A 25,678-nucleotide genomic window follows, 5' to 3' on the forward strand; every position below is an offset into this window, starting at 1 on the left:
TAAAATGACATCACATTTGTAGGTAACCAAAGCTTGCTCATTTGAGTACCTTAACTTTTTTAATTTTACGTGAGCCTTTACTTTCCCTGCGTGCCAAGCCTGAAATGAAAGTCGGTGCTATATGCTACAAACCACACCAAATCCCATCCCAGCAGCAGAGTGACTCAGCTTCCCTTGCAGTGTCCTGCAAGGAGACTAACGAGGTGGCTAACGGAGCCACTAGAAGGGAGTTAGGTTTTGATTTTGTTGGGTTTTTCACAGCAAGAGAATTTTAGCATACACACTCATGCAATTAGCACGGTATTATAATGTGTTTTACCCTCTGGCTACACAGGTATTGTTTAAGAGATGCAAAAGCTGATACAATCTCATTTAGAGAAGATATTAATAATCATTTTAGCTATAATTTTTAAAGGAAAATCTGCACATAGATAAGTCATGATAAGGAGCAAAACAGTGCAGCGGTGCCATAGCCTTCACTTTACAGCAGTGACCAGAGTGCTCTGGAACACTGTTTTAAACTTAGAGCATGAGGCCTGTCACCACTAAGGAAGAATAAACAAATGGAAATTCAACATGTCAGACAGTCAGAGCATCATCAATACTGAAGAAGCAGTAGTTAGAGAAGTACACCGAATCCGAGGATGACTACGCACTGAAGCAATGAAGGACACTGCCAAAAGGTGGATCCTGCACTCATGCTGTGGCCAGAGATACAAGTCTAGGGATAAATTACATAATTTCTTATTATCCCATCTGCAAGCTATACTGGAAATCTTCTGACTCCAAGCAGCCATCAGGGCTCACAAGACAGACACAACTAACACAAACACTGACACTTATGAAGCGCAACAATGTATTTTCACCAGCAGTTCATGGACCTAAAACGTTTTCCAGTTACTGGACTTAAATGAAGTCTCCACAGACTGTTCACCATTCGGCTGCAAATCAACGCCTACAATGAGCCCTCAGTACCTGCGGCACAGAAAATTAACCCATTTCTAACAGAGCTTGAAAGAATACACTGAGCAGAAGTTGGCACTGATAGTAGAACTTTAGCACACAAGCATGGAAAAATAAGAAAATGGTTTCATTGACAAAGGTTTAATTGACATTATCAAAAAGACCAGCTGCTACTTTTTGAGATATTTAAGAGATGGATGTGCTATTAATGATTTTCAGGTCGCTACTGCTCTGCAGCAGCCTCCAGCTGGCAATGCTTCAAAGATGCTAAAATGAAATACTAATGGTGGGCAAAAAAAATCCTTAATTTTGAAAGATACGATATGCAAGCAAAGTGAAAGAGATAGCTGAGGAGATACTGCTGAGCCAAACTTTGATCTCACTCAGATTTAACTTCAAGACACTGACATCCAAGACCAGTCAGGATAAAAGGAACAAGGAACTATGCCGACAGCGCAATGACAGTCAGAGGGAAGGGCTCAGTAGCTGTGCTGGAGGATGTGACAGCATCACTACCCCTGGATGACACGACATTAACCACCCTCTCTTGGAGGTATGTTTTACTCTTACCAAATAACCCTGGCAGTGCAAGGAAGCAACCTGCTTTATTGTCTTTCGGTAATGGTATACTCTGCCCCTACAACTAAATAAAAGGAATTTAAACAGTTAACTAACTGTCTGATACAACCCTCCTCTTTCTCCAAATCATGCATGTAGTGAAGTGGCACATCTAACAGCCACCTCTTGGGGGGGGGCAAGGTGGTGGTTGGTTTGTTTGCCTTTTTGTTGTGGTTTTTTTTCCTCTGATCTGAAGTGCTGCTGTAAAGCCTCCCTCAAAACTGAGCCCAGACTGTACTACAGTTACAAATAATATCAGTAAGTATCTTGAAGGGACTGGTCTAATTTAAAACAAGTCAGGGTAAAAAGCAGAAGAAGAAGCAAGAGTACCTGTTTACTCTATAGAGAGGTATTTACTATTAGTTATTCATTTACAGGTCCGTGTTCCCTGTATTAATTAAACTTTGAGAGTATGTCTGGCTGGTTATGTGATTTTTAAGAAGTACAATAAGCTACCAGAGGTGTTTAGAATGTCTTAAAGTTAACTTCCAGCTAACAAAATGAAGATATTAGAAGTTTAAAGAAGCAAAGTGTAAGACGTGCAGCAGTCTTCACAGTTAAACATTAAGAAAAAAAGGACAAGAAAGCAGAAAAATAGCTTGGAAGCTGTTATTTACCCAAGCAAACCAAAACGTGTCATGATTGATTTATGAATGGTGACAGCAAACATATTTCAAAAAACTATTTCCAATTCCCTTCTCAAGTAAATCTGAAAGTCCTGATTGCTTTAATACATTTCAGCATTCCTCCTCTTCCTCAGCTCACCTCTTACCTGCTCCTCACCTAGAGTTAAGACTAACCCATGCTTGCGGAAAATACTTCGTTTAAAGTCAAAGTGACACATTCTAACTAACAAGGCAAGAATGAACTGTGTCACAGTATGGATCAAGTAAAACAAGAACTAGCCAAAGCTCCAGAAAAATTAAAATCACACTAAGAATAACTCCAGACTTAGAGCATCTCGCTGTGACCATAACCTCCTAAGGTCTGTATACCATGAGAACGCTTGGTTTCTCTCCTGAAGCCATTGCAACTGGTAACTGAGGGAGATATGCTACAGTTCAAAGGCAGAGCAATCTCGAGGAAAAAGCAGCACCACACTGGCTGTTCAATATCTGCGACTCAACTAAGTTTTGTTAAGAAGTCTTCGCTAACAGAATTTCCTGAGTTTTACATAAATGGTAGAGCAATAAGAGAGATCATTTATCTGTTTAATTTAATTTATCTGTGTGGTGCTTTTGGCCACGTTTCAAGGTAATACAGGTCTGTCTGCTACAACTGTAGGCTGGTTTGGAACTCCCGTAGCTCTTTCAGCATCACTAAGGGTGGAGGGGGAGGCAGGGAACATTTTCCATCCAGATGTCCACTTTGTTTCAAGTTTTGTCACCTACCTAAAGTGCCAAGTGTCCCATCAGCTTGGATTGAGATGAGAGAGTAGTATTGCATCCAGCAGATGTCCATTCACTGACAAACAGTTCTCCCGTTTTACCTGTTCTTGGAGTTCAGCTTCAGTTCTGCATCAGTTCCAGTGCACACTGACACATCACTTCATATTAAACAGACAAGAAGTGATCTGAGGCTGATATGGATTCATCAAAGTTTGGTGAAGGTATTAACAGACACAAGCAAATACTTCTTACAGTTCTGTAGAGTGGACATCTGGAACCTACAACAATATATTCCAGCAGCTAAATATTTCCTTAAAATTTAGGCAAGTAAAGTAGGTTTTATACCGAGGAATTTGCATTTGAACAATGGTTTGTGTGTGTTTTAAAGTCAGTGAAAAGAAAACAAGTTTCCTAAGAAGAATATAAAAAAATTAAATTAACTTACTACCAGTGTGCAATCTCAGCATTTCATTATGTTTTCTCAATGTACTCCACAGAATACTGTGAGGTAATCAAAACATACTCAAAGGCATTCCAAAGAGCATACCGCAAGGTACTCCAAATATCCAGGTCTTTCTGACAGATATTCTTGACAGGTAATCTTTGTAGAGGTACAGAATTTATTCAGGGAAAGAAAAGACTGAATACAAGGAAACAGATTTCACATCTAACTTTCAGATAAGCCTGAAGAAAACACCCAGACTTAACTTTCACTAAAAGGCATTATATGTGAAAGGGTTAAGTGACTCGTTCCTCATACCGCACTTCAAAGGTGTGCTTTATTCAGTCTTACTCAGCTGCCAAATGCATACCTCTCCAGAGCTCCTTTTTCTACCATAGATGTCCTAAAAAGCCTTTTAATGTTGGGTTCTAATCACAAGCTCAAGCATGTGCGCCATTATTGCTTATTCTTTAAAAATCATGAGCTAAAAACTGATACTGCAAGAAATCTGTCTCCTTGAACAAGAATTGATTCAGAATATCTTACTTAAAAGAAAGGACAGAAAATTAAAGGGATACTGTTATGGTTAATATCTTTTAAAATGTTTAATTTGTCTTCCTTCATGGAAGCTTAAAATTGAAACTGCTTTCCAAATCAAATTTATTTCCCCATTTACACAAAATTTTCTGGCTATGTTCAAGGCCTTTTTATTTACTTCTCAACTGCCTGTATGAACCACGGATAGAATAAGTTATTACACTATACAGGACATGTATTCAGATATATTTTTTAATTCCATAACAGCAATTTCTTCTTTTTATTCCAGTCAATGGCACAGCTCTGCAAGGCCTGAGATGTTCATAAATAAATAACACACCAAATAAATATACAAATCTCCATGTATTATTTCACTATTTTATTTTTAAAGAGTACACCACAATTCCATGAACCACTACACACCTGGCCCAACTGACTGCCCTCTACTTCCATCCCCATAGCCAACCAAGAAAAACCCAGATGAAAAACCTTCCTCTCCGCGTCCAGCAAGCCTCCAGGCTTTGGCTCAGTTCCTAGAATATTTTTGCACCTCCACAGCAAAGTAGGTTAATAAACTCTCTGGTCACATCCTCTAGATAGATATCAGCTACCCGCAACAACCATCCTCAACACCTTAAGTTTCATGATCAGCTTTCCCGCGTACCCCTCAGCCTCTCACTACAGAGGAGGGACAGGGACAAAGCCAAACAACAGCAAATAGTGACTGAACTCCTGTTTGCCCCATTACTTCAATGAAGCCACACAATAATCACCTTGACCCAGCACCACACCTCATCTCAATTAATATCTCAGTACTTCATCTTCCTGGTTAAAGCTATCGTATTGCAGCCACTCATGTTTTTCACTGCTATCCCGTCTGGCTGTTTGCCAGCATATGAAACAATCGGAGGAGAATTAAAACCAAAGTCTGCAATAAATATTTGAAAGGCAGCACTTCACTCCAAAGTAATTACACTCCAGTGTTCACTGCTACCATCAAGGGAAATCGTAGTATCTGTCCATTAAGTACTAAGCCTCAGGACTCTGATACACTTGTTGTATGATGCTCACAGTACCTTTTAATTTTATTAAATACTGATATTTATATTAATGTCCCCAAATTCTGTAGTAATGGCAAATCTATGAACATACATCAAGGTTTTTACGTGGGAGAGACTAATCTTAATTATTTTCCCTTCAAGTTCCATCTTATATCCTGCCCATTCCTTATTATAATATAAATATGTATTACAACAATACAGAATACAGTATTGCAACCCAGAATTATTACAATTGTCATAGAATCATTGAATAGTTTGGATTGGAAGGGACCTTAAAAATCATCCAGTTCCAGCCCCCATGCCATGGGCAGGGACACCTCCCACTAGACTGGGCTGCTCAAGGCCCCCAGCCTCTTAGTTGCTGCTCTCTCTTCCATTCCCTTTACCAGAAACTACTTTAGACAACAGTATATTCATTTATTTGTCTTGCACAGGAATGGATATTAGAATAGAGAACTTTAAAACCTTTTAAAATACAAAATTTATGAGGTATGGTAATTCCCAGTGCCACCATTTAACAGTGGCCACAGTAAACACTGACCAGAGACCTCTCAACTCCATCTCTACTGAACAAACCAAAACTAAGAGCTGAGAATCAAAATGAACAGCACATCTGACAAAAGTTCTTTTAGTGCCACCTCTTTCAGAGACAATACAGCTTTTCCTTGTAACGTCAACTCAAACTGAAGACAATACTTCATATATTTGGTAAAGAGCCGGCTAAATTAACGGCAGCTTCCTGGTCATATACACGGTAACTCGACAGCAGTTTTTCTGATGCTTCCTTTTACTCACGTAAATGTTTGTAAACTACTGCTATTTTGTATTTTCCTTTGTAAAGACTTCTATGGGATCAACACTGCACAGTCATCCTTTCTTGGAATTACTGCAGGAACAGAAGGACACATCAAAATACGTGTGAAATAAACTCATAACTTGTGCAAGCCAAAGTCTAGAGGACACTTCAGGGCTACAGGATATTTTTAGAATGTGGAAGAAGTGCCTTTTATGTTAGTACATGTTAATGAGAAAGCCCCACAACATGGGAGGGAGGGGGGGAGGGAAATCAGGCTTATATTTATTAACAGGGAGTTTGCAGAGACATGAGTCTCCCATTACCATGGACCAGTGAAGTGAATGATCCTCTGTCACATACCATCAAGTCTCACAGTGCTGTAAGAATTCCACTTATTTCCTTAACAGTCTCAATTACATCGGAGCCATAACCACTCCTTTTCATTAGATTCAAAAGGCAATTTCAGAAATATTAAGATATCAGAGTGACAGACTAAAACAGACAGGTAAATAGTACCTTTGAATTAACAGCCTGCCGAGAGCGACACGAGACGTTTTAAAATGCTTTCACATCTGCAACAGGCAGAATGTGGAACCAATGTAATTTCTCATCTTGTTGATGACTCTATGAGACATTGTTTGGATTACTATTCAAGCAACTGAAATACTGCAACATCTGCAAAATCTAAATTTTCTGGTGAAAGCAAGTCCTTGTCTATACATTTTTCTTAAGTAACTGCTTTATATTGAGGATTTGGCAGTCAGTACTGATCTTGTCAAAGTACAAATCCCTTAATCTTAACTTTCTACCTGTAACACTTCACAAGACTTAATGTGATCCCCTTTCCATAAAGCATATGACCATCACTCAAACAAATAATTAGGTTTTTTGCAAGATAGGACAGCATCAGTCTGCCAGTTTTACATTAATGCTCATCTGAATCCAAGCATACCTTTTCAGATGATTTGTTAAAGCCAGTGAATGAACAACCAGCTTCAGAACTGAGAAATGATTCCATTGCAAGTCTACCCTGAATGTTTAATAATTGCGTAATAACACAGGAACAAAATAAACAATCAATGTAAAAGGAGTGAGGACTGATTCTTGCAGGTTTCTGTTGCTGACTTGATTACTGTTTCCTTTTTCAGGACAGTATTTCCAGACTGAAGTAGAGCTGAGTAATAAATTCATTACAATGACCAATAACTGAAACATTAATCAGTGATATCATAAACAATATCAAACTCTCAGAGACTAAAACATAAATGTACTTCAGGTATAAAATGAAAGCTGTGTTACTGCAGCTCTGTTGGCTTCTGAGCAGTGTATTTTCTATTGCTGAACAGAGCATCTTGCACATTTCTTTTGCTGGCATTCACAAATTAAGGAGAGATCACTAAGACTGGTCTTGCTTCTTTAAGCTCACCCTTTCATGACATTTATTACATCAGCTTTGTGTCTCCATTTTATACATTTGATCAGGGCCTGAAGGTGTGAAATACATAGTGGCCAGCAATTAAAGTCACTGGTTCCAGTTACAAAAGGCATCCTAAGACAGAGTAGCAAAGCTCAAAAGCCTACTGAAAAGCCTTGCCCTCTGCTTTCCTCCAAGCGCTGACTCTGGAAGGATGGCACCCCCACACACCATCGAAAAGTTTCACTCCTTTATACTAGTAAAGATCTACAAGACTAGTCAGAAGAACACAAACGCCAACCAACCCAGCTAATCTCACGGTGCCAGTGCCAAGCACAGAGGTGCTGAGGAGGCTTCACCCTCAAGAAGGCAGCACAGCCTCAGTCACACTCAGCCTTCTGTCATTTGAAAACTTCCCACCATGATGTAATCTGAGATAAGTGTTTAAATTACCAGAAATTCTAGGAAAGTGTGTTCCCTCCTTCCTCTCAAACTAACCTGAATTGTTACAAACCAAATTAACATCCTAGACAGCAGCTGTTTTGGTTTCACAACTTCATCCCCAGAAACTCTGATGTCTGACCTGTAGGGCTCTGCTCTCACCCATCACTTTCAAAGCTACATCAGTTACATTTGGTTTTAAATGATTTCCATGAACCAACCTGAAAAACCTAATATACGTTTCTCTGTTCTGAGTCAGACAAAAAACTGGTGATAACACAAATCACTCCTATGGGCATAACTCCAGTCCTGGGACATTGTAAAGTAAAATGTGGACTCTTGGAATTTCAAAGAGGAATGAAATTAATGAAATGAATGGCTCTAAACCACTTCAACCCCAAAGTTTAAACAACAGTGCATTGCGAAATGAAAATTATTATAGAAGGATTCCCTTTACTGGGTCATACAATAGGTGACAAAATCTTCTTGGGAACAGCTGTGGGAGTGATGATATCTACATTTAATATTCACATTACCAAACACCTGTCAGTTCTTTGTGTTTTAGATGAGGCTTTGGATGAGTAAACAGAAGCATAAAAATAACACGGTGACATGCCTGAGACAGAGATAAGAGAAAAAGCCACAAGTAGGTCAAGACTGGTCCCGATTCTGTCAACATTCACCTACTTTTCTTCAAGTGCTTCAGAAAACAATAAACAATACAAATCTAAAGTACGTAAATGCTTTTCTCTTTCAGCAAGGGCAAAAGGAAAGCTGCAACCCAGATTACGGGCTTAGGCAAGTATGTCAATGTCCTGCCGTCAAAAGCACAGTGCAAGACCTTAATCCCGACTCTTCAAATACAATCAATGAGCAAATACACTCAGAAAAGCACTTTGATACCTTGAGCTTTCTGTAATAACTTAAAAAAAAACCAAATAAAAGGTACTTTATACTTCATAATTAACAACTGCCTTTAGTTAATTTAGTTAAGCTGTTGGTAGACCAAGAGGCCACGTGGTTCTTTGTTACCAGCTCGGGGCTAAGCCAAGTGGCCAAGTGGTTCTTTGTTACCAGCTTGGGGCTACACCACAACAAACTCTTATTCACTTGAATCAAATTGGGTCACCTACAATAAAAGAGATTTAAAAAAAATAATTGTGCCTTGCTTTATGAGAGCCTCTGTTAGAGTAATTACGCATAAAGATGGATAGCATGCGCAAGTTGTTCTTTAGCCATTGACACAGAAGTATTCCCCAGAACGTGCATGGAGACGTGCCCTCAAGAAGCAGGCTGGATCTATATGGGGAAGATAAATGTCTTGTTCTGCCAGATCATAAACGGCAATGTTAATGGCTTTAATTTTTAAACAAAAGAATTCTAGCAGGTCTTAATTTCACATTCTTTTGTTCCAGTTCATGATCTCAGTATTCCTTGTGAAGCCGCACTGAGCAGAAGCCTAACAATCCTGGACACTGTCACACGAATGCTGACCCGTGGATGTGGCTGTGAAACTGCATCCTTACCTGAACACAGCTCCTCCATTAAAGCCGAGTCTTTCAAGTCAGATATTTACTACTCTTGTCAGCAGGGACAGGACACACAAAAAAAAATAAATCTGAAAACATCACGGACAGCAACAGTGAATTCATTCAGTCAATTCAAAACGGTGACAGGAACAAGGGATAAGGAAAAGCAGAGTTTTCCCTACTCAAATTAAGACTAATTATTACCTGGGAGCTTCAGTCTCCAACAATTTGAATTTAGAGGTAAAAACAAGGTAGATGTTAGTTATTACTCATGCTGCTTATTTCACTTTAAGAGCTTGGTGTTTTTCTTGATACAACCCTTGGTTGGTTTTGTGTTTGGATTTTTTTTAATTTACTTATGCTGAACTACAAGAAAGCATAAACCATTAAACTCCACTGTCCTTTAACCATACATCACGTTAACAAGATCAATGTCCAGAACAATAACTTAGAAGCCCTGCCCTCAATCAACAAAACTACTTCAGCCTGTGTCTACTTTTGTTCGTTCCAGATATATCCCTGCAATTGAAATAGGAATGATGACTCAAAAAATACTAACGGAATGCTCATTTCTTGTATTGTTCTGACCTTTTATTTTTTGAAATGTATATGATGAGCTAAGAGCTGGTTTGCAGACACACCTTTCTACACTGCTACCAGAGCTCCAGCCAGAAGCAAGAACTGTTGAAGTTAAGGCACACTTGGATGCTAGGTACTCCATCCAGCCTACATTTGTAATCTTGCACAGTACCACATTGTGCATATCAATTCTATGAATACCATGTCTTTCCATGACCTATTTGATCCACATCCCTTCAGTCAGCCAGAACAATAACTAAAAGAACGATTTTGCTTCATCAACATATCCACAAGCAACAAATCAACATCGAAGAGGTATGGTCTTCCAACAGCATCAGGGGAGAACACAGCGGATTCAGAAAGCACTAAGAGATTCAGAAAACTCTCTTGGTCATTTTACCTAAAAACTCTAGCCTAGGAATTGATAAAATTAAGAAAGAAGGACTGCAAGCAATATATTGGCTAGGAATAGCCAATATATTCTCTTCCTTCTGCTGTGAAGCTTACTTGCAAGACATTCTCCCATCCAAATCAGAGATTTGAAGTCAATGCACTAAGAAAAATTAATAGAAACATCCAAAGAAAAGTTATATTGCTATATGAGAACAGCCTTTTTAACAGTGCTTTTCTTCTGCTTACTACATAACCTCTTGGAGGGGAGGAAAAGCGCTTATTTAGACCTTTATTAGCCAAAGGCCTTTAAAAATGAAGGCAGGAGGAAGCCATAATGGTAGTCTGTTCAAAGAGAGAGACATACACTGCTGTTCAGAAGTCAGTGCACTGTGAGCTTCCACACAAGACAGAAGTGCCATACATAGACGAAAATGGTTCAAAATGGACGGTAATAATTTTCCTGTATTTCCTGTAAGAAACCTTAACTCAGTAATTAGGGACCAAAACAGCTAAAAGAAAAATAAAACAGTTTTCAGTGAAACCAAGTCCACCGACCTAGATCACCCGCTAGGCTTTCTCCTTCCTGATCTACAACCAGATTGGCTTTCAAGTCTCATTTGCAGAGCAGCGCTTGCACAGATCTCAGCAGTTACTTCATAGGAAGAAGATTGCTCATTTCTGAAAATTGCTACTCCCTTTACAGAGTAAGTTTCACTATTCATAGACAAGTTTTCTCCAATAGTTACAAGAATCAATATTAAATAAAACAACAAAACGCATTGTCTGAAATTAAGAAACCTATGCAGACTTTCAAAAGAGAAGGGAAAGTCACTAGCTTTTCGGAAAAAAAATGATCATGTAGCTCCAAGTCAGAATAACCACTTCACCACCAGCTCAATACCATGCCCAGCTTTATTGTTTCCGTTAAGCCAAGACTCTATTCAGAAACTACAAAATGAAGAAAACTATAAGAGCACCGCCTGGTGGTGCCAGAATAATGAAGAAAAATACTACCATGAAACCAGGAATAGATTTAGGATCAAAATTTCGAATAGCGCTATTGAAAAGAAGACTAAACCACCAGTTTCTGTGGTAAGCATTTTTTTTTTTGCACCTATTAAAATGTATTTGTATATGAAAGAGAACGGGGGAAAGAAAATCCTTCTCTGGAGCCCAAGGATTCCTATGTTTCCCAGTACATGGTACTTTTCCACAAAATTTCCTGCAAGAGTTCTTGAACAGGAAGCTTTGCATTTATTTGTTTCAAATGACCCATGAACTACAACATGCCATTTTCTAAGAAAATTAAAGGAATCACAACAACTAATTTATCAAAGTACATTCTACAAAATGATTCTGCTATAACCATTCTGATGTTATATCCAACATCATAAACAACATGAAAATTCTACTCACACACATATGCTTCCAAGCCTTCATAGAAAAATACCACATCAGGAAATTAAAGGATACTACTAGGACACACTGATTCTGCAACAGCCTTCACAACTAAAGCTCGAATTCCTACTGAGCACTTCTAAACGCTGTGCATGGCCATGTTCCAAAGTCAGCCATAGCCAGGGAAGTCATTTAATATCAGGGCTGATATCTGTCTACCTTCATTTGTCCATCACTCTCTTGCAACAAAAGTAAAAATACATTTCTTTAACCATTAAAATTAAGTCCAGGTTGTTGTGGTGGTTTGGGGTATTGAGTAATGATGCATTTTGGTAAAGGGCTATATTCACCTTAAGCAGTCCAGCCTCCTCGTCCCGCATCTGTGAAGCGGTATTCGCTCGTGTACTCCAACATTGCACTCGTACCATGTTGTACACGCTCGCACATTACACATCTGAGTTCAGCTGAATGTAACTGTCATTTTCTCCCATGATTACTGAAACCCCCAGGAGGCAAGGTGCAGCAAAATTACAGAACTCTGAAACTTAGAAAAATGTGCTGACAATTGGATGGATCAAGGCTATCAGTGTACTCTACAATATATCATTAAATATTAGAAGTATCAGTACCTTAAAGATGTTGACGTATTATACTTCGGCAAAGTCAAGGCGTTTCTGGCCACAGGCAAGCTGGGGATTTCCCTAAACAATACCCACTTCTGGGATCGCCAAGCTTGAATCACACACATTTGCACATGTTTCACACCCATAGGCCAGTCTGCAGCCCATCCATATGGCATGTATGACATGCTAAGGAATGCTCCCTGTTCCTACATAGCAGATGACTTCGTTCTTTTCCAGGTTACTCCTACAATGCCCCATGGATGGAGCTCCAGTGATTTCCACAGAGAAGCAGCATTTGTTTTCTACAATGTAGTGCTGGTATCTAAACACTACTGTCTTCATTTAAACAAGCTGTTGACAAGCTGCACGTCATACAAAGTACCACCGACAATACTGGACAGGAAGAAAAAGGGGTGGAAGTCATGAAAAGGACAGTACGAACACAGTGGAGACAAAAATAAAGAAAATATGTTACCTATGTTGTTTTTTTAAAAGCACGGCCTACCACCACAACATTAAGTTTTACACCCTCTTTGTATTTAGATAGCAAATAGTTGCCATGGTTTGTACCACCTTTAGCTACCACGCCATTCCCTACCCATCCCATCCACTATCACTCACATTCACTTTTTCCTTGTTATTGCTTATTATGGTCAAACACAATTATCAATAAATAAATGCATTAACCACATTAGCCTTTATCCTTTACACACATATTTGTACTGCTTGTCATAACGCACATTTCATTTGAACATCTCCTACTTTACTCGGGGGTCTACTGTTACCAAACTGGGTGTAATGGTCAGTTTGACTCAATAAAACAGAACTTTCAGCACATACTACATGATGGATTTTCAGATTACAATGCCAGGGCTTTGTCCATTCCGACTGCATTTAACTGTCTGTAGATCTGATGAACACATTCACACAAGACAACTTTGAGAGCTACAAAGCTTCTTCCAGTGTTTGGAAACCAACCTGCGCTATACCGACACAGACAAGGTTATTGTTGTCTTTGAGAAACGCCATCAGAGACAGGTGCAAGACGGTTCTTGCCCTGGCCAGTGGGGCAGCAGGGATTTCATATGCAGCAGGGATTCTCCCCTTTTCAGTTAACTCATCCGTATCCCAGTTCTTTCCTCCAGGAAGCTCTCAGGCTTCTGCTCCCATTCATCTCCAGCACACAGCTCACTCCATACTGCAAGTTCCATCCTGGTACCATGGGAGGAGACCCACACAATTCCAAACTCCACCGTTTACCCCTGGGCTAATGCGCCTGTTTACCAGGGTAATGAACACTAAAGCCGCATTACCTAAAACAGGTATTTATTACTTTAAGAATTTCCCAACTTTGCAGGTACTTTAGGACAGATTCAAACTGGCAGAAATCCAAGCTACAGCTTGGAAACTGAGACCAAACTTTGTTTACAGAAAGCGATTATACCATGGTAAATACTTGGTACCAAGCCATAGAGAACACAGCCATTGATCACAGCCATTAAATAATCTATTTCAGAAATTTAAAAAGGACATCAGCTGTTGAATCAGGCACACTACACACATGAGTTTCAGAAACAAAATCCAAACATATTCAGATAGATAACTCTCGTAATAAGTTATAACTTAATCTTTAATCAAGTGCTTGCTCTTAGGTTCTAAAGGTTACAGAGGAAATTGCAGTAACTGAGCCAAGCTTCTTTTTATTGAATTCTTTTGACCGGAAATAAATGGGTTTTCAGTAAACCCTAGAAGATCCTACGTTTTACATTACTCCTCATATTCCAGAAGTATTTAAAAATCTAAATCACCTCTATATCATCTTATTCTCTGTTCCAAGGACTTTAATTTTTCAACAAATTCAACCAAGTAGCCAGTTCTATTCTCCTGAGATCTCCAGAGTTAGGAAACAAGCACACAAACCAGACTGACAGAAACCTAAACACAGCAAAGTTATAACCAACAAAGATAGAAAAAGATTAATGTATTCTTCCTCTCAGTTCAAATTCTATTTGGATCAGTTAGAACAGTCTTGTAACATATTCTTGCTACTAGCAAGTAATTAACATTGCTTCAGCATGCCTTATTCCAAGTTTGGGATGAGAATACAAGTGTTACCAAGCAATTGTGAACACAGGAATGGTGATGGGGTGGTCACTGCACCAACACCGTGGGGAACCTTTCTTAGACCCAGCAGAATACAGATGTAAACTGATTAAATGCTGCAACCCAGCTGCACACTTCACCCGATTAAATTATTCCCACGTCACACAAGAAGATTGTAGCTTTCCCTATGTGCCAATTCCATCTTTTAGAAATAGAGAGGGGAAAATATTTTACATTTTCTGTACAAAGAGGACCGGACTGTTCACCAAAAGGGTTTTGAGGCACCAGCAGAGGCTGCCCAGGAAGGTTATTGAGTCCCCATCCTCAGAGGTGTTTAGAAGCCAGGCAGAGGAGGTGCTCAGAGATCTGGTTTAGTAGTAGACAGGTATGGTTGGACTTGATGATCTCAAAGGTCTTCTCCAACCAAATGATTCTATTATTCTATGCTCCACTGCACCTTTTGGTATTAAGAAACCAAAGGCACCTTGTGTTGAAGTAACCAAAACTTCCCTATAAAAAGCCTGGGAGCTAGACCTTGTTGGTACACAAAATGCAGTAGTGAAGCTTCATTCTGTATTTGCTTACAAACTTGGACAAACAGGACTTCAAAAGCTAACCCTCAAACACAGAACAGATGGATCTGCTTACATACAGGAGCCTACAAAAATAGCATAACCTAAAATACAATCTTATTCCCCCAAATATCTTCCTCCATCATAAAACTTGTTCATCTATCCTCAGTTCTGCAGACTAAACCAGCTTCTGAATTCTCTTGTTTTCTAGCACTCAATTTACTGTTCTTTGTGGATTTTTAAAATATGCCATTTTAAAAACCATTACCAATTATATTAACAAATTATTGCTCATTTTAATAAACACAAATTCAGTTTAAGTAATCTCTATACAACTTCGAGCTAGCTTTTCTCATAGGAAAAGCTGAACATTACCTATTCCAGACTAGGAGGCAGAACTTTCCAGAGGATTAAAGATACATGAGACCCAGATACAACCATTACAAGTCATCAAAAAAACACTTCAAACATATCCCAAAGGCTTCCTTCTACTTTACCTGCCAAAAGCTATTTTCACTCTCAATCCCATTGTTCCCCCAAGAAATCAAGCAGCATAGTGACATCAAGCAGCCTCACACTACACACAAACACTTGTTACTCGCCTTTATTTACTCCTCCATTTTATCACACACAATCAGTATGAATGCTTACACCCTCTCCATTTAAAAAAAAACACTAGAAGCATAAGTGTTTTCAGAGCAGTGAAATCAACAATATATTTGCTCTTAAAAAAAAAGTGAAGGAGTATGTGGGGGCAGAGGGGAAAAGGCCACCCAAAATACATCTTTGGAGAAAGTGATATTACATCGCAGATCCAGCCACAAGCTGTTCTGCTGTAGCATTTGCGGAATTTGGACAGAAGAGAAAATACTGGACGCTGCCACACTTTAACTGTACAATCAGCACACAGTTGTACGTGGATACAAACCACATCAAGATTGGTAGGTGCTGCAAAACAACACAATTTCAAGTGACCTGTGAAATGCTGTCCTTGGCATAATTTACAGGGAACTAATTTATCAAAAAAGGTCCTCGCCCAACTTTGAGAAGAAAAGTTATCCACATTCCCTCCTCCTTGCATCATTTTACAAGAAGATAATGGATTCTAGTATATTACTTAGATAGAATTTCACCTAATTCCCAACGTCTAACTTAAATGCAAGCAGTTATTATATCCATTTCACTTAATTCAGCGTGTTTGGGGAATAGTCAGTTAAATGTTAACAGAATTTCTCTTCTCACGAAATTTGAAAAAAAATTCCACCCCAACTCAAAGACACAAACTTTGCAAAATTCCCCACATAAAAACACTGAATGAGGTCATTGTTCTGCTGTATTTCTTCACAAATAGAGGTAGAATCCAATTTAGATAATGCAATGGTTTAAAAAATACTGACATAATGATTAAAGATAATCACCTGCAGATCCTTAAATTGTGCTGGTTAAGTGTGAAACATAATACATGCTCCACTCTGTAAGTGCCCATTGCCTCTTTGCCTTAGGCATCCTCACAGTTTCCCCCAAGAAATAACTAGATAAAAATGACTTAGTTTCCTCCTTAGGAAGTCACAGCCTGTCTGCATCAGATGCCTCAAACAACAGAAAAACTCACTGAAGTATAGCAGAAAAAGTGGGAAACCAAAAAGCCAGTATTCAATGCAGTGTTCCTATCTGGAATGGTCCTGCCCGGAACCCACAGCCCACTTAGGACAGTAGCAGAGACTCTACCCAGCTGGACAACAAAAGGTGACATCATTTTGAACATGTCACCCATAAGGAGCCAGGCAATTGTAATGACATCTATATCACAGCTTTTAATGGAAACTATTTGCATACTAGAACTAGGAAGGAACCAGAGGTTCTTCCTAACTGGAAACTTCTGTTCACATTTTTCTGTTACAGCCTATGTAGACAAAGCAGATGCACCGTGTGAATGGAAGAACTTCATCTTTACCTAGATAAGCGAAGATCATTGGCAATGTCAAACACAACAGTCAATACAGACAGCCAAGTCCTCCAAATACGCTGGAAAGGATTATTTTATAAACTATTTCTGACCATTTTATTAAATAATTTAAATAATTTGTGTTGCCCATTACCAAAAGCAAATCAATGTCACCTTGGAGGTGTTTTCCACTCTTGACAAAAAAAAACTAGTTCCACTCTTGATTAGTACTGTTGCTGCATCTTAGCCAGCTGCAATGCGAGCACGTTAAAAGGCTCTTTGGATTTGTCTTGGATTTGCTTAGTTTGAGTGTTTTGTAGGGATCTGGATAGCATTATTGGTGTGGATTACTCCTCCCAGAGCCTCTTTATCCAATTTGCGTGGATATTCTGTTCTATGTACTGCAGATATCACCTCCTGCTTACAGTTCTCTAAAATATCTCTCACCAGAAAGTCTTACAGGATTTCACAAAACAACTTTTCACAATTCACCTTTTTCTAAACATTTCACGCTTGCCAGACAGGACTTTTGCATTATTATTTGCAGGAATTACGCAAAACATCACTGTGATTCACAGCAACATCCCGTATCCGAAAGGGAACTTATCCTTCAGTTATTCATACTTTTTTGAAGCTGTAATATCTTTCCCTTCGTTCAATATATATTCTAGCAGTTTTGTCCAAAACAAATTATCTGTACTGCATACACACTTGGCTTGACACGTTCCTATAAGGTAACTCTTAGGAGATTATCGGTTTATCCTAGAAACGCCTTTCCAACTGCTGTGCTTAGTATCAGTAAAACCCTCTTAAAAATAGTTCTAGGGCCCAGGTAATATTCAACTGAATGAAATAGTCTTTAAAATTTTATTTAGTAATGACTTTAATGATTTCAGGCCTTTGAAGGCCAGGAATGAACAGCAGATCTAGAATAAATTATTTCTGCCTTTAGAAGTTATGCCAGCCAGCACATAATGTCCTGTCTCAACACCAACAACCAAACTCTTTGGAGGACTATACCGCTGCTTGACTTTCTGAATTACAAGTGTTAGAAGCAAATACATGAAAAACCCTGCCACAGTTTCATACTGTGTAAATCAGGACTTTTTTTTTTTAAAAAAAAAAGAATCCATACACTTTTTCCTATTGTCATTTGTAACAGATTTCCCATGGAGAGGCCTTTTAACATAGTTTTGGTAATAATAAAACAGACTGCTTGATTTCACAGTTTTTGATGAATGATAATAACTTTTCAAAATTAGAGACACAAGTAAGACAAATACAACCCCAGGCACCTCACAGAGCCATGGTTTCCTATCCCACAGGAGTGGATATGTCCCAACAAACAAGATAATTTCATAAGATTTAAGCACTGTTAACAGCTTGAACCCGCAACAAAAGTCATTATTCCCTGTCTGCCTCCACAGAAGTTGCAGTTCCTCTTCATTGGTCTAGGAATCCTGCATTGAAACAGCACTGAGTACCTCTCCTGGAGGTATGAAGGCTTTACCTCTCACTCCGAAACTTACGAGCCTTGGCAGGTTCAAGGGGGATAATATTATTATTATTATCATCATCATCATCATCATTGAGAACCCCACCAGATGGCAGCAGCATGTCTCCCCAGCAATGCAGGGAGCACTGCTGCAAAGGACAGCTCCTTATTCTTAGAACAAACACAGTACTTCCAAAAATCAGATAGACAATTTGAAACTTGGGACACAAACAGAGCTTGTCGCTGAAATCGAAACTCAGGTTTTTTTTCAATGCTTTAAGAATACATTAGCAGTGAAGACTTAAAAAGCAAATTGTTGTGTTTTCAGCAAATCAGGAATGCAACTTGGTTTGTGGCAACGTGCCAAACTGGAATGCAGCGAAGGAAAGCCACAGAACCTGGGGAAGGCACCTACACCTCTCCTGCTTCAGCAGTTCCTAACCCCTCTTTGCTACAGTTCAGAAGCACCAAGGTTCGGTATTGCATGAACACACACATCTTTATGTTAAAGCACAATGAAAATGGATAAATACTGCAGTTTAACGCTGACTGTTCAAGAGATTCTTTTCTACTTTGCCAGCTTGGGCTAAGTTCACTTTAAAACCTACATGGAATCAAAGGAGATGTGCCAAGGGCAGTCGATTTAAAACCTAACAGTGAGCAGGTGAGCAAGGATACAGTTTACAAATCCTAGCAGCAGCAAGAGTTAATAATGAAAATGCTGAAGCACGATGCTTTGGCTCTTCATGAGTGAAAAACTCCAGCAGCACATTAGCTACCCCGAAACATCACAGCGTACCAGACAAATGAACTAATGACAAATGCTAATTCAACTGCCAAGTCAAAATCTCTCTCAGTAAGCTAACAGGAAACTCAATACCGCATGCTACTGATCACTTATTTTGAGCTAAACTTATCTGCAGGATAAGCTATATCTTTCCAGACAATGCAATGACACATCTGAGTAGCAAGATGAAAAACTACTTCTTCAAATACTCAAGCTGTCTGTAGAATAACATCTATTTCCCTCAGAAGTTCTGATACGAACTTTCCAGTTATCTATTATGCCAAGACATACTCAGGCAGACAGACAAGCAACGGAATCCTTACTCAGAACTCGCTTAGGCTCTACGTTACTGAAAACTCTGAGTTACACTTGTATCAAAGTATACATTTTTAACATCTAAGTTCACTTAAACTATAAATATCCAAATCGATGTTTAGGTTCAGACGCATTAACTCACACTAAAATTAAATTACACGGGCATTCTTCCACTTTTTGAAAGAAATCTAAAATTCACTTTAATTATTGCTTACAGACCCATACACTCAGTCAGCATTCACTCGCAGAAGTTAATATGAAGTGCCAAAAGCCCAAGAGTGACCAATGAATACAAATATACATGAGTAAATAGGAACTCATTTTAGCCAATTACACTCTAAGCCCGCGCAGCCTCGCAACTTCACCAGATCTGACCTCCAAGCTTCTGCTTTTATTTTATTCCACAACGTCCTTCTATTTTTTTCCCCAAGCTATTATTACCTTGAAGTAAAAGCTGCAGTTACAACTTTGCCGATGCAATTCCACCAGGAGCAATTCCCACTGGCATGGGTACAGTTCCACGTTCGGGGGTCTCTGGATGGGTGGACACTTTTGGCATCGTCCTACCTGATGTCAGTCAGGAGCAGACCCCCCCTTCTGTCTACGCTTCTTTCTTGCCCTCAGCATTCTTAATGATATTAACTATGCAAGCTTGACCTTTTGTTCTACTGAATATTATGAAAGCAAATCTCTCTCTGCACATTATTTTTTGCCATTAAAACTGGGAAAATAAAGACCTAGGAAGTATACTCAGGTAAACAAAATGTTCGTAGAAATTATAACAAGGCCTGATCTTACGTAACTATCTAAATTTAGGCAAGCCTGTAACAATTAAGTTAGAAAAACTCCACACTTCATCAAAAAATACACAAACAGATGGAAATAATCTTTAGATCATTTTTACATCAGATCTCTTGTCAGTTTTCATTCTTTGATGTTCTTTTTCATACTGTACCATACCAAGAAGACAGCAGCGCTCTCTGTACAACAGCACTCCTCCCTCCAACTTTGGAAACTAAGCATTCAAATTAACTCCCAGGCCTTCTGAACTAAGGGACACGAGACCAACTACAACATTAGCCCATGCCCAGCTTGCGCAGCTTGGACGGCTTTCTCAGAAAGAACAACTTGATTACAAACACCACTCTGATTATGGGTGATCAGCTTTAAGGGCTGAGAGGAAGGAATAATGCGTCTGCTCTTCCGAGGCCCATCCTGCAAAGCATTCACCACCATATGCTGATAGGGACTGCAGCCCCAGCCACGTAACACTGCTGTCCCAGTAAAACCGATGTACACACAGCGCCGAAAGGACAACTCCTGAAGCACTACAGAAAGCCCTCTGCTACAGGAAGTTCTGTAGGAGCAGGACACAGTTGCACACTTCAAACTTTGACTTTGCGACACAGGAAGCGCGCCGCAGCTTGCTTGCTCTCAGCAACACCACCAAGGCAGCGTTGGTGTTTCTAACGAATGTTTCAGGACAGGGTAAACTGACAAGTGTTTATAAAAAGAAATATAAAAAATCATGCCAGCTTTGCTTCAGCAATCCTGATGGGCAATAATTACATACATTATACTAAGGTGGTCGCAGTAAATATTTAGAGGAGATTACACTCCGCTGACAGAATCCTCTGAAACAGCAGCTGGGGGAATAAAAGGACTGCAGGCAGGATGACAGTAAAGCAGAAAATCCCATTTACATTTACAAGAGGAGAGCAAAGTTCAGATATTCTGTTTAGGGCAGCATATTACCGCAGGTCAGTCTCCTAGAGAAAGATCTTGACAGGTGACTGAAGAAAGAAGACATTTTCATATGCTTTTAATTCCTACTTCTTAAGTCTGGTCAAAACATCTATTCTAATGCTAATTTGTATACCTGAAACTTTATGAAGCACAGCTTAACTACACAACATGCATATTCTAATAAAATATGCAGAAGGTACATAAAGATGTTGCACTTGACTCAAAAGAGAATGATGGTGCGGCCTGTTAGTCAGAGGTTGCTCCTCACCACTCTAACCCTCCTTATGCCAACAAAAACAAGAGAAGCCAACTTTCTAAGAATGGAGGAGAACCAGTAAAAAAACCAATGCGTAGTAAGCAGCTCTCTTGTATTCTGACTCAAATGACAAACCCAAGAATGAATTATGATCTGGTAAAAAATGAAAAGGAAAAATCGGTTCAGTTTTTTTTCTTTACTCACCAGACAACACCAAAGGCTCCATATCCAATAGGTCTGTCCGGCTCAATATCCAGTTGCTGTTGTGGATGTTGTGAGTGCTGATGATGGTGCGCTTTAACTGCAGCAGCTGCTGCAGCTTGTACCTGAGCTGGGGCTGCTGCAGCTGGTCCAGGGGCCTGACCCGGTGCCGGTGATGGGAAATACGGCTGCTGCTGCCCGGGGTTTAACATCGCCGCGGCCGCAGCTGCCGCGGCTGCGGCTGCCGAAGAGGCATGCTGCTGTACGGGATGTACCGCAGCTGCAGAGCCTGGATGCAAGTGATGTTGAGGGTGGTGGTGGTGATGGAGGTGAGGAGGAGGGAGGTGAGGAAGGTGGTGGTGATGGTGGTGGTGGTGACCTGCTGCTGCTGCAGACGTACCGCCATTGTAAGCCGCCATCATTTTTGCGCTGGCTGTTGTGCCACAAAGAGACATTCAAAAAAATGCCCTTTGATTGGATAACCACTGGGTCAAGCTGTCATTTGGCCATAAAAATTAAATCTGCTACACTTCAAAAGAAGTTGAGTTTCATCATACACAGCCCACCTTTAAAAACATTGAGCCCAACTGGCCTTATCTCTTCGCGAAGCCAAACAATTTGGAGAATCTCTTCATGTGTGCGTGAGCCAGAGCGCACGAACCCTCTTCCCCAAGAGTCCAGCCGTGAATGGCTACTGAAACTCCATCCTTGGGCAGCGGGGTTGGGTTTGGTCTGGGGCTTTTTCTTCAAATTTTTTTTGTTTAATAAAAAAGAAATACCTGATCAATCCCCCTTCCCTCGGCGGGAAGATTGGGAGTGTCTCCCCTGGAACACCCTTGAGAGGCCTGACAAGCCTACCCCTTCCATTCCCACATCCTCTCCATCCGTCTCCTCGACACCTCCCTGAGCGCCCAGGCACCTCCTACATAGCTCCCTCCTTTCCACACTTGCTCCCTCAAACACAGCGACAAAACTTGGGAGTTTGCAACTTTTCCTTGAAGGCCTGAAACACACACAAGCACCCAAAAAAAGTGAGGAAGGAAGGAAGGAAGGAAAGGGCGAGGAGGGGGGAAGGAAGGAGTGAGGAAGGGGAGACAAACGGGGAGGGAAAGGGGGAGGGGAGGGGTGAGGAGAGAGGAGGAAAGAGGTGAGAAGGGGAGGGAAAGAAAGAGGAGAGGGAAGGAGCAAGGAGAGGGGAGGGAAGGGGTGAAGAGAGGGAAAGGCAGAGAAGAAAAAAAAGGGGAGAAGAGTGAGACCCAGAGGGAAGTGGGGAGGAAAGAGGATGAGGAGAGTGGAAGAGAGAAGAGAGTGGAGGAGAGGAAGGGGGTGAAGAGAGGAAGAGGGTGAGGAGAGTGGAGGAGAGGAAGGGGGTGAGAAAGGGGGAAGGGTTGAGAAAGGGGAGTTGAGGGAGGTCAAAAGGGGGCGAAAAGAAGATAAAAATAGATGTAGACAAGGCAAGAGACAGGTCAGCGAGGGGAAACGCCGGCGGCCGGAGCGGGAGCAGGGCCGGCGGGGGAAGATGGGAACGGGGCCGGTGACCAATGAATGAGGGGGCGGTGCGGGGCGCTGACAGCGGGGCCGCTCGGGCGGGGCGGGGCCCGGGGGGGGGAAGGACGGGGGGAGGGGGTCTGCGCTGCGTGCGTGCGGCGCGCAGGGCTTGAGGGGGGAGGTGGGGGGCGGCCGGTGTCGCAGGCCCCCGCGGCCCCGCTCCGCCCCCCCGGGCGCCGCCACTGCCGCCCGCCTCGCGCCGCCGCCGCCACTCACCTCGTCGCGGAGCCCAGCGCGGAGCGCACAGCGGGCACGCGCACCCGGCACCCCCCCCACCCCCCCCGCCCCCATGCGGGGCGCGCGCGCGCCCGACACCCGCCCGGCAGCCAATCGCGCCCGGCCCGCCCGGCTCCGCGAGAGTCACCCCCACCCAATCACCGAGAGAGAAACCAGTTCGGCCGGCCCATAGGACGCGGTCCGCTAAGGAGACTCCCCTTCAAAGTCAAATCCCGCCCCCCCTTCCTGGCCCCCCCCCGCCGCCCAATCAGCGCGCCCGGAACCGGCGAGACCCCGCGAGATTCCCTCACCTCACACAACCCTCGCCTCGCGCGGCCCCGCCTCCCGCACGCGCCCGCCAATCCCGTGGCGCCGCCGCGCCCCGAAGGCCAATGGACTCCCGCCTTCAATCCAGTCCCGCCCCCGAGTCCAGTCTTCCGACCAATCGCAGCCCGCCATCCGACCCAGTCGACCAATGAGGACAGGCGAAGGCCCGAAAAGGGGTTACTGGGCCAATGGTACTCGGGAGCGTGGCGGCGGCGTGATTGACAGCTCTCCTCGCGGATGAGTAGAGACGGGGAGCCTTAAAGGGGCCGCTGCGCGGGACGCACGAGGAAACGGCCGGGGTGCCCGCCTGCAGGCAGGCAGCCGGACAATGGGAGGCGGGAGGGCGGCTGATGGGCAGCGGGCGGAGCCAATGAGAGGCGGGGAGGTGGCTGGTGGGCGGGGCCAATGAGAGGCGGGGAACCCGTTGATGGGCAGTGGCCGTGGCTAACGAGAGGCGGGGACCCGGTTGATGGGCGGCGCGCTCATCCAATGGGTGGCGGGAAGCCAGTCGGCGGGCGTGGCCAATGAGAGACGGGGATCCAGCCAATGGAAGGCGAGGAACTTGTTGATGGGCGGCGCGCACGGTCAATGGGAGGCGGGGCGCCCGCCTGCGGGTAGGCAGCCGACCAATGGGAGGGGCGAACCCGACTGCCTGGTGGGAGGGGGCAGCGGGGGGCGGGCAGCCGGCTGAGGGGCGGTGCGCGCGGCCAATGGCGGCGGCGCGGCGGGGCGGGGCGAGGTGAGGAAGCAGAGAGGCGCGGCTGTTGTCGTCGCCGTCGGTTCTCTGAGGTGGGAGCTCAGCCTCTTCAAAGGAAATACCGTGGCTGGAGCTGTTCTGTACCATGAGCGCCTCGCTTGACCTCCTGACGGCGGGGGGCGAGCGTTAACGGCGGGGGACGGGTTTGGGTTTTCCGGGTGTGGTGGGTTTTTTTTTCAGTTTTCGGTTTTTTTTTCCCTTCCGTTTGAAGCCCGCAAGGTCAAGGTGGAAGGCTTTGCCTTCAGGGTTTCCAGGCGGTGACATGGGAGCGAGCTGAGGGCGCCAGGAGGAGGAAGGCGCCGTGTCGCTCCCAGCCTCCTGCTGCCCTCGGGTTGTGACTGAAAAAAACCAAAATATCAGAGATTTTAGATGCTTTCAGCAGGCAGCCAGTACCAGAAACCACAGCCAGGCCTCCCAGTGTTTCCGAGTCCGCTTGTTTCATGCTCGGAAGCTGGTTTGAATGTGAAGGATGCGGTAACCGAGGGTGAAATCGTTTTTTATATTATAGTTCATTTGTGCCATTAATGTGCATGCTCGAGGAATACCATGTGGTCCCGCAGAGGACCCTAAAACACCGAGACTAATAAAAGTTTGGCAGTTTTAATGCTTTCCAATTTCTTGTGCGGCTATTAATCATATCTGGTTAATGATTTTACTTCATGAAGACTCCTAGTTATCAAAGCCTTGCCCACATGTTAAATTGACTGTGAGAGTGATAAAGGTTCCTTCGTACAAGTTAATTGGGTGAGCTTTTCCAAAGGAAATTAATGACTGATGGTGAGTTTATACATGCCCTGGTTATGGGTGAGCTGACAGCCTTTCCTTCTCTGCCGCTGGTTCCTGTCTGAATGGGGAAAAGACTAGCAGAGCTATAGTAGCACGACTTCGTTGCTTATGTTTTACCAAGATATTCCTGTTGGTACATGTACTGCACTCTGTCTTTTTTGCATGTCTAAAAGCTGAACCTCATCATTGGATGATATACAGCATGGGCGAAAGGAGACTATAAATGTGAAAGCCTGTTGCAATTCCTAAACCTTGAGTGCAGAATCTTATTCAGAATGGGTTTTGGGTACTTCTTGTCTGTTCTTGGATAATGTAAACCTGAAAAGTCTTGCAGGAATTACGACAAGTTTCTTTTTCTTTGTCAAAATACATTATGTTCCATTTTGAAATGTTTTTACCTAATATTCCAGTTTGGAATTATAGTAAAATTTTGCTCTTCGCT

At 42.2% G+C, this 25,678-nt stretch overlaps 2 protein-coding genes across 3 annotated transcripts in view; one reads left to right on the top strand and one right to left on the bottom strand.

The window, feature by feature from the left end:
- Positions 1 to 23,426, bottom strand: part of NLK (nemo like kinase) — a 65,386-nt gene extending 41,960 nt beyond the window's left edge. Inside the window, exons 1-2 of one of the 2 annotated variants that reach the window (XM_054085274.1) lie at positions 23,367 to 23,426; positions 21,606 to 22,605 (exon numbers count right to left, since the gene is read on the bottom strand). In XM_054085274.1, the coding sequence (XP_053941249.1) occupies positions 21,606 to 22,057 (452 nt within the window). In that variant the 5' untranslated portion in view covers positions 22,058 to 22,605; positions 23,367 to 23,426. Of the gene's footprint in view, positions 1 to 21,605; positions 22,660 to 23,366 lie in introns of those variants that run through there. The other variant, XM_054085275.1, reaches the window with a different exon arrangement.
- Positions 23,427 to 24,393: 967 nt separating this feature from the next.
- The window catches only part of LYRM9 (LYR motif containing 9), a 43,297-nt gene continuing 42,012 nt past the window's right edge, over positions 24,394 to 25,678 (top strand). The window contains exon 1 of the mRNA XM_054085341.1: positions 24,394 to 24,482. The gene's annotated coding sequence lies outside the window, so the exon portion shown is untranslated. The remainder of the gene's footprint in view (positions 24,483 to 25,678) is intronic.

This window comes from Cuculus canorus, chromosome 20 (assembly GCF_017976375.1).
Source record: "Cuculus canorus isolate bCucCan1 chromosome 20, bCucCan1.pri, whole genome shotgun sequence".
NCBI classification, from domain to species: domain Eukaryota; kingdom Metazoa; phylum Chordata; class Aves; order Cuculiformes; family Cuculidae; genus Cuculus; species Cuculus canorus.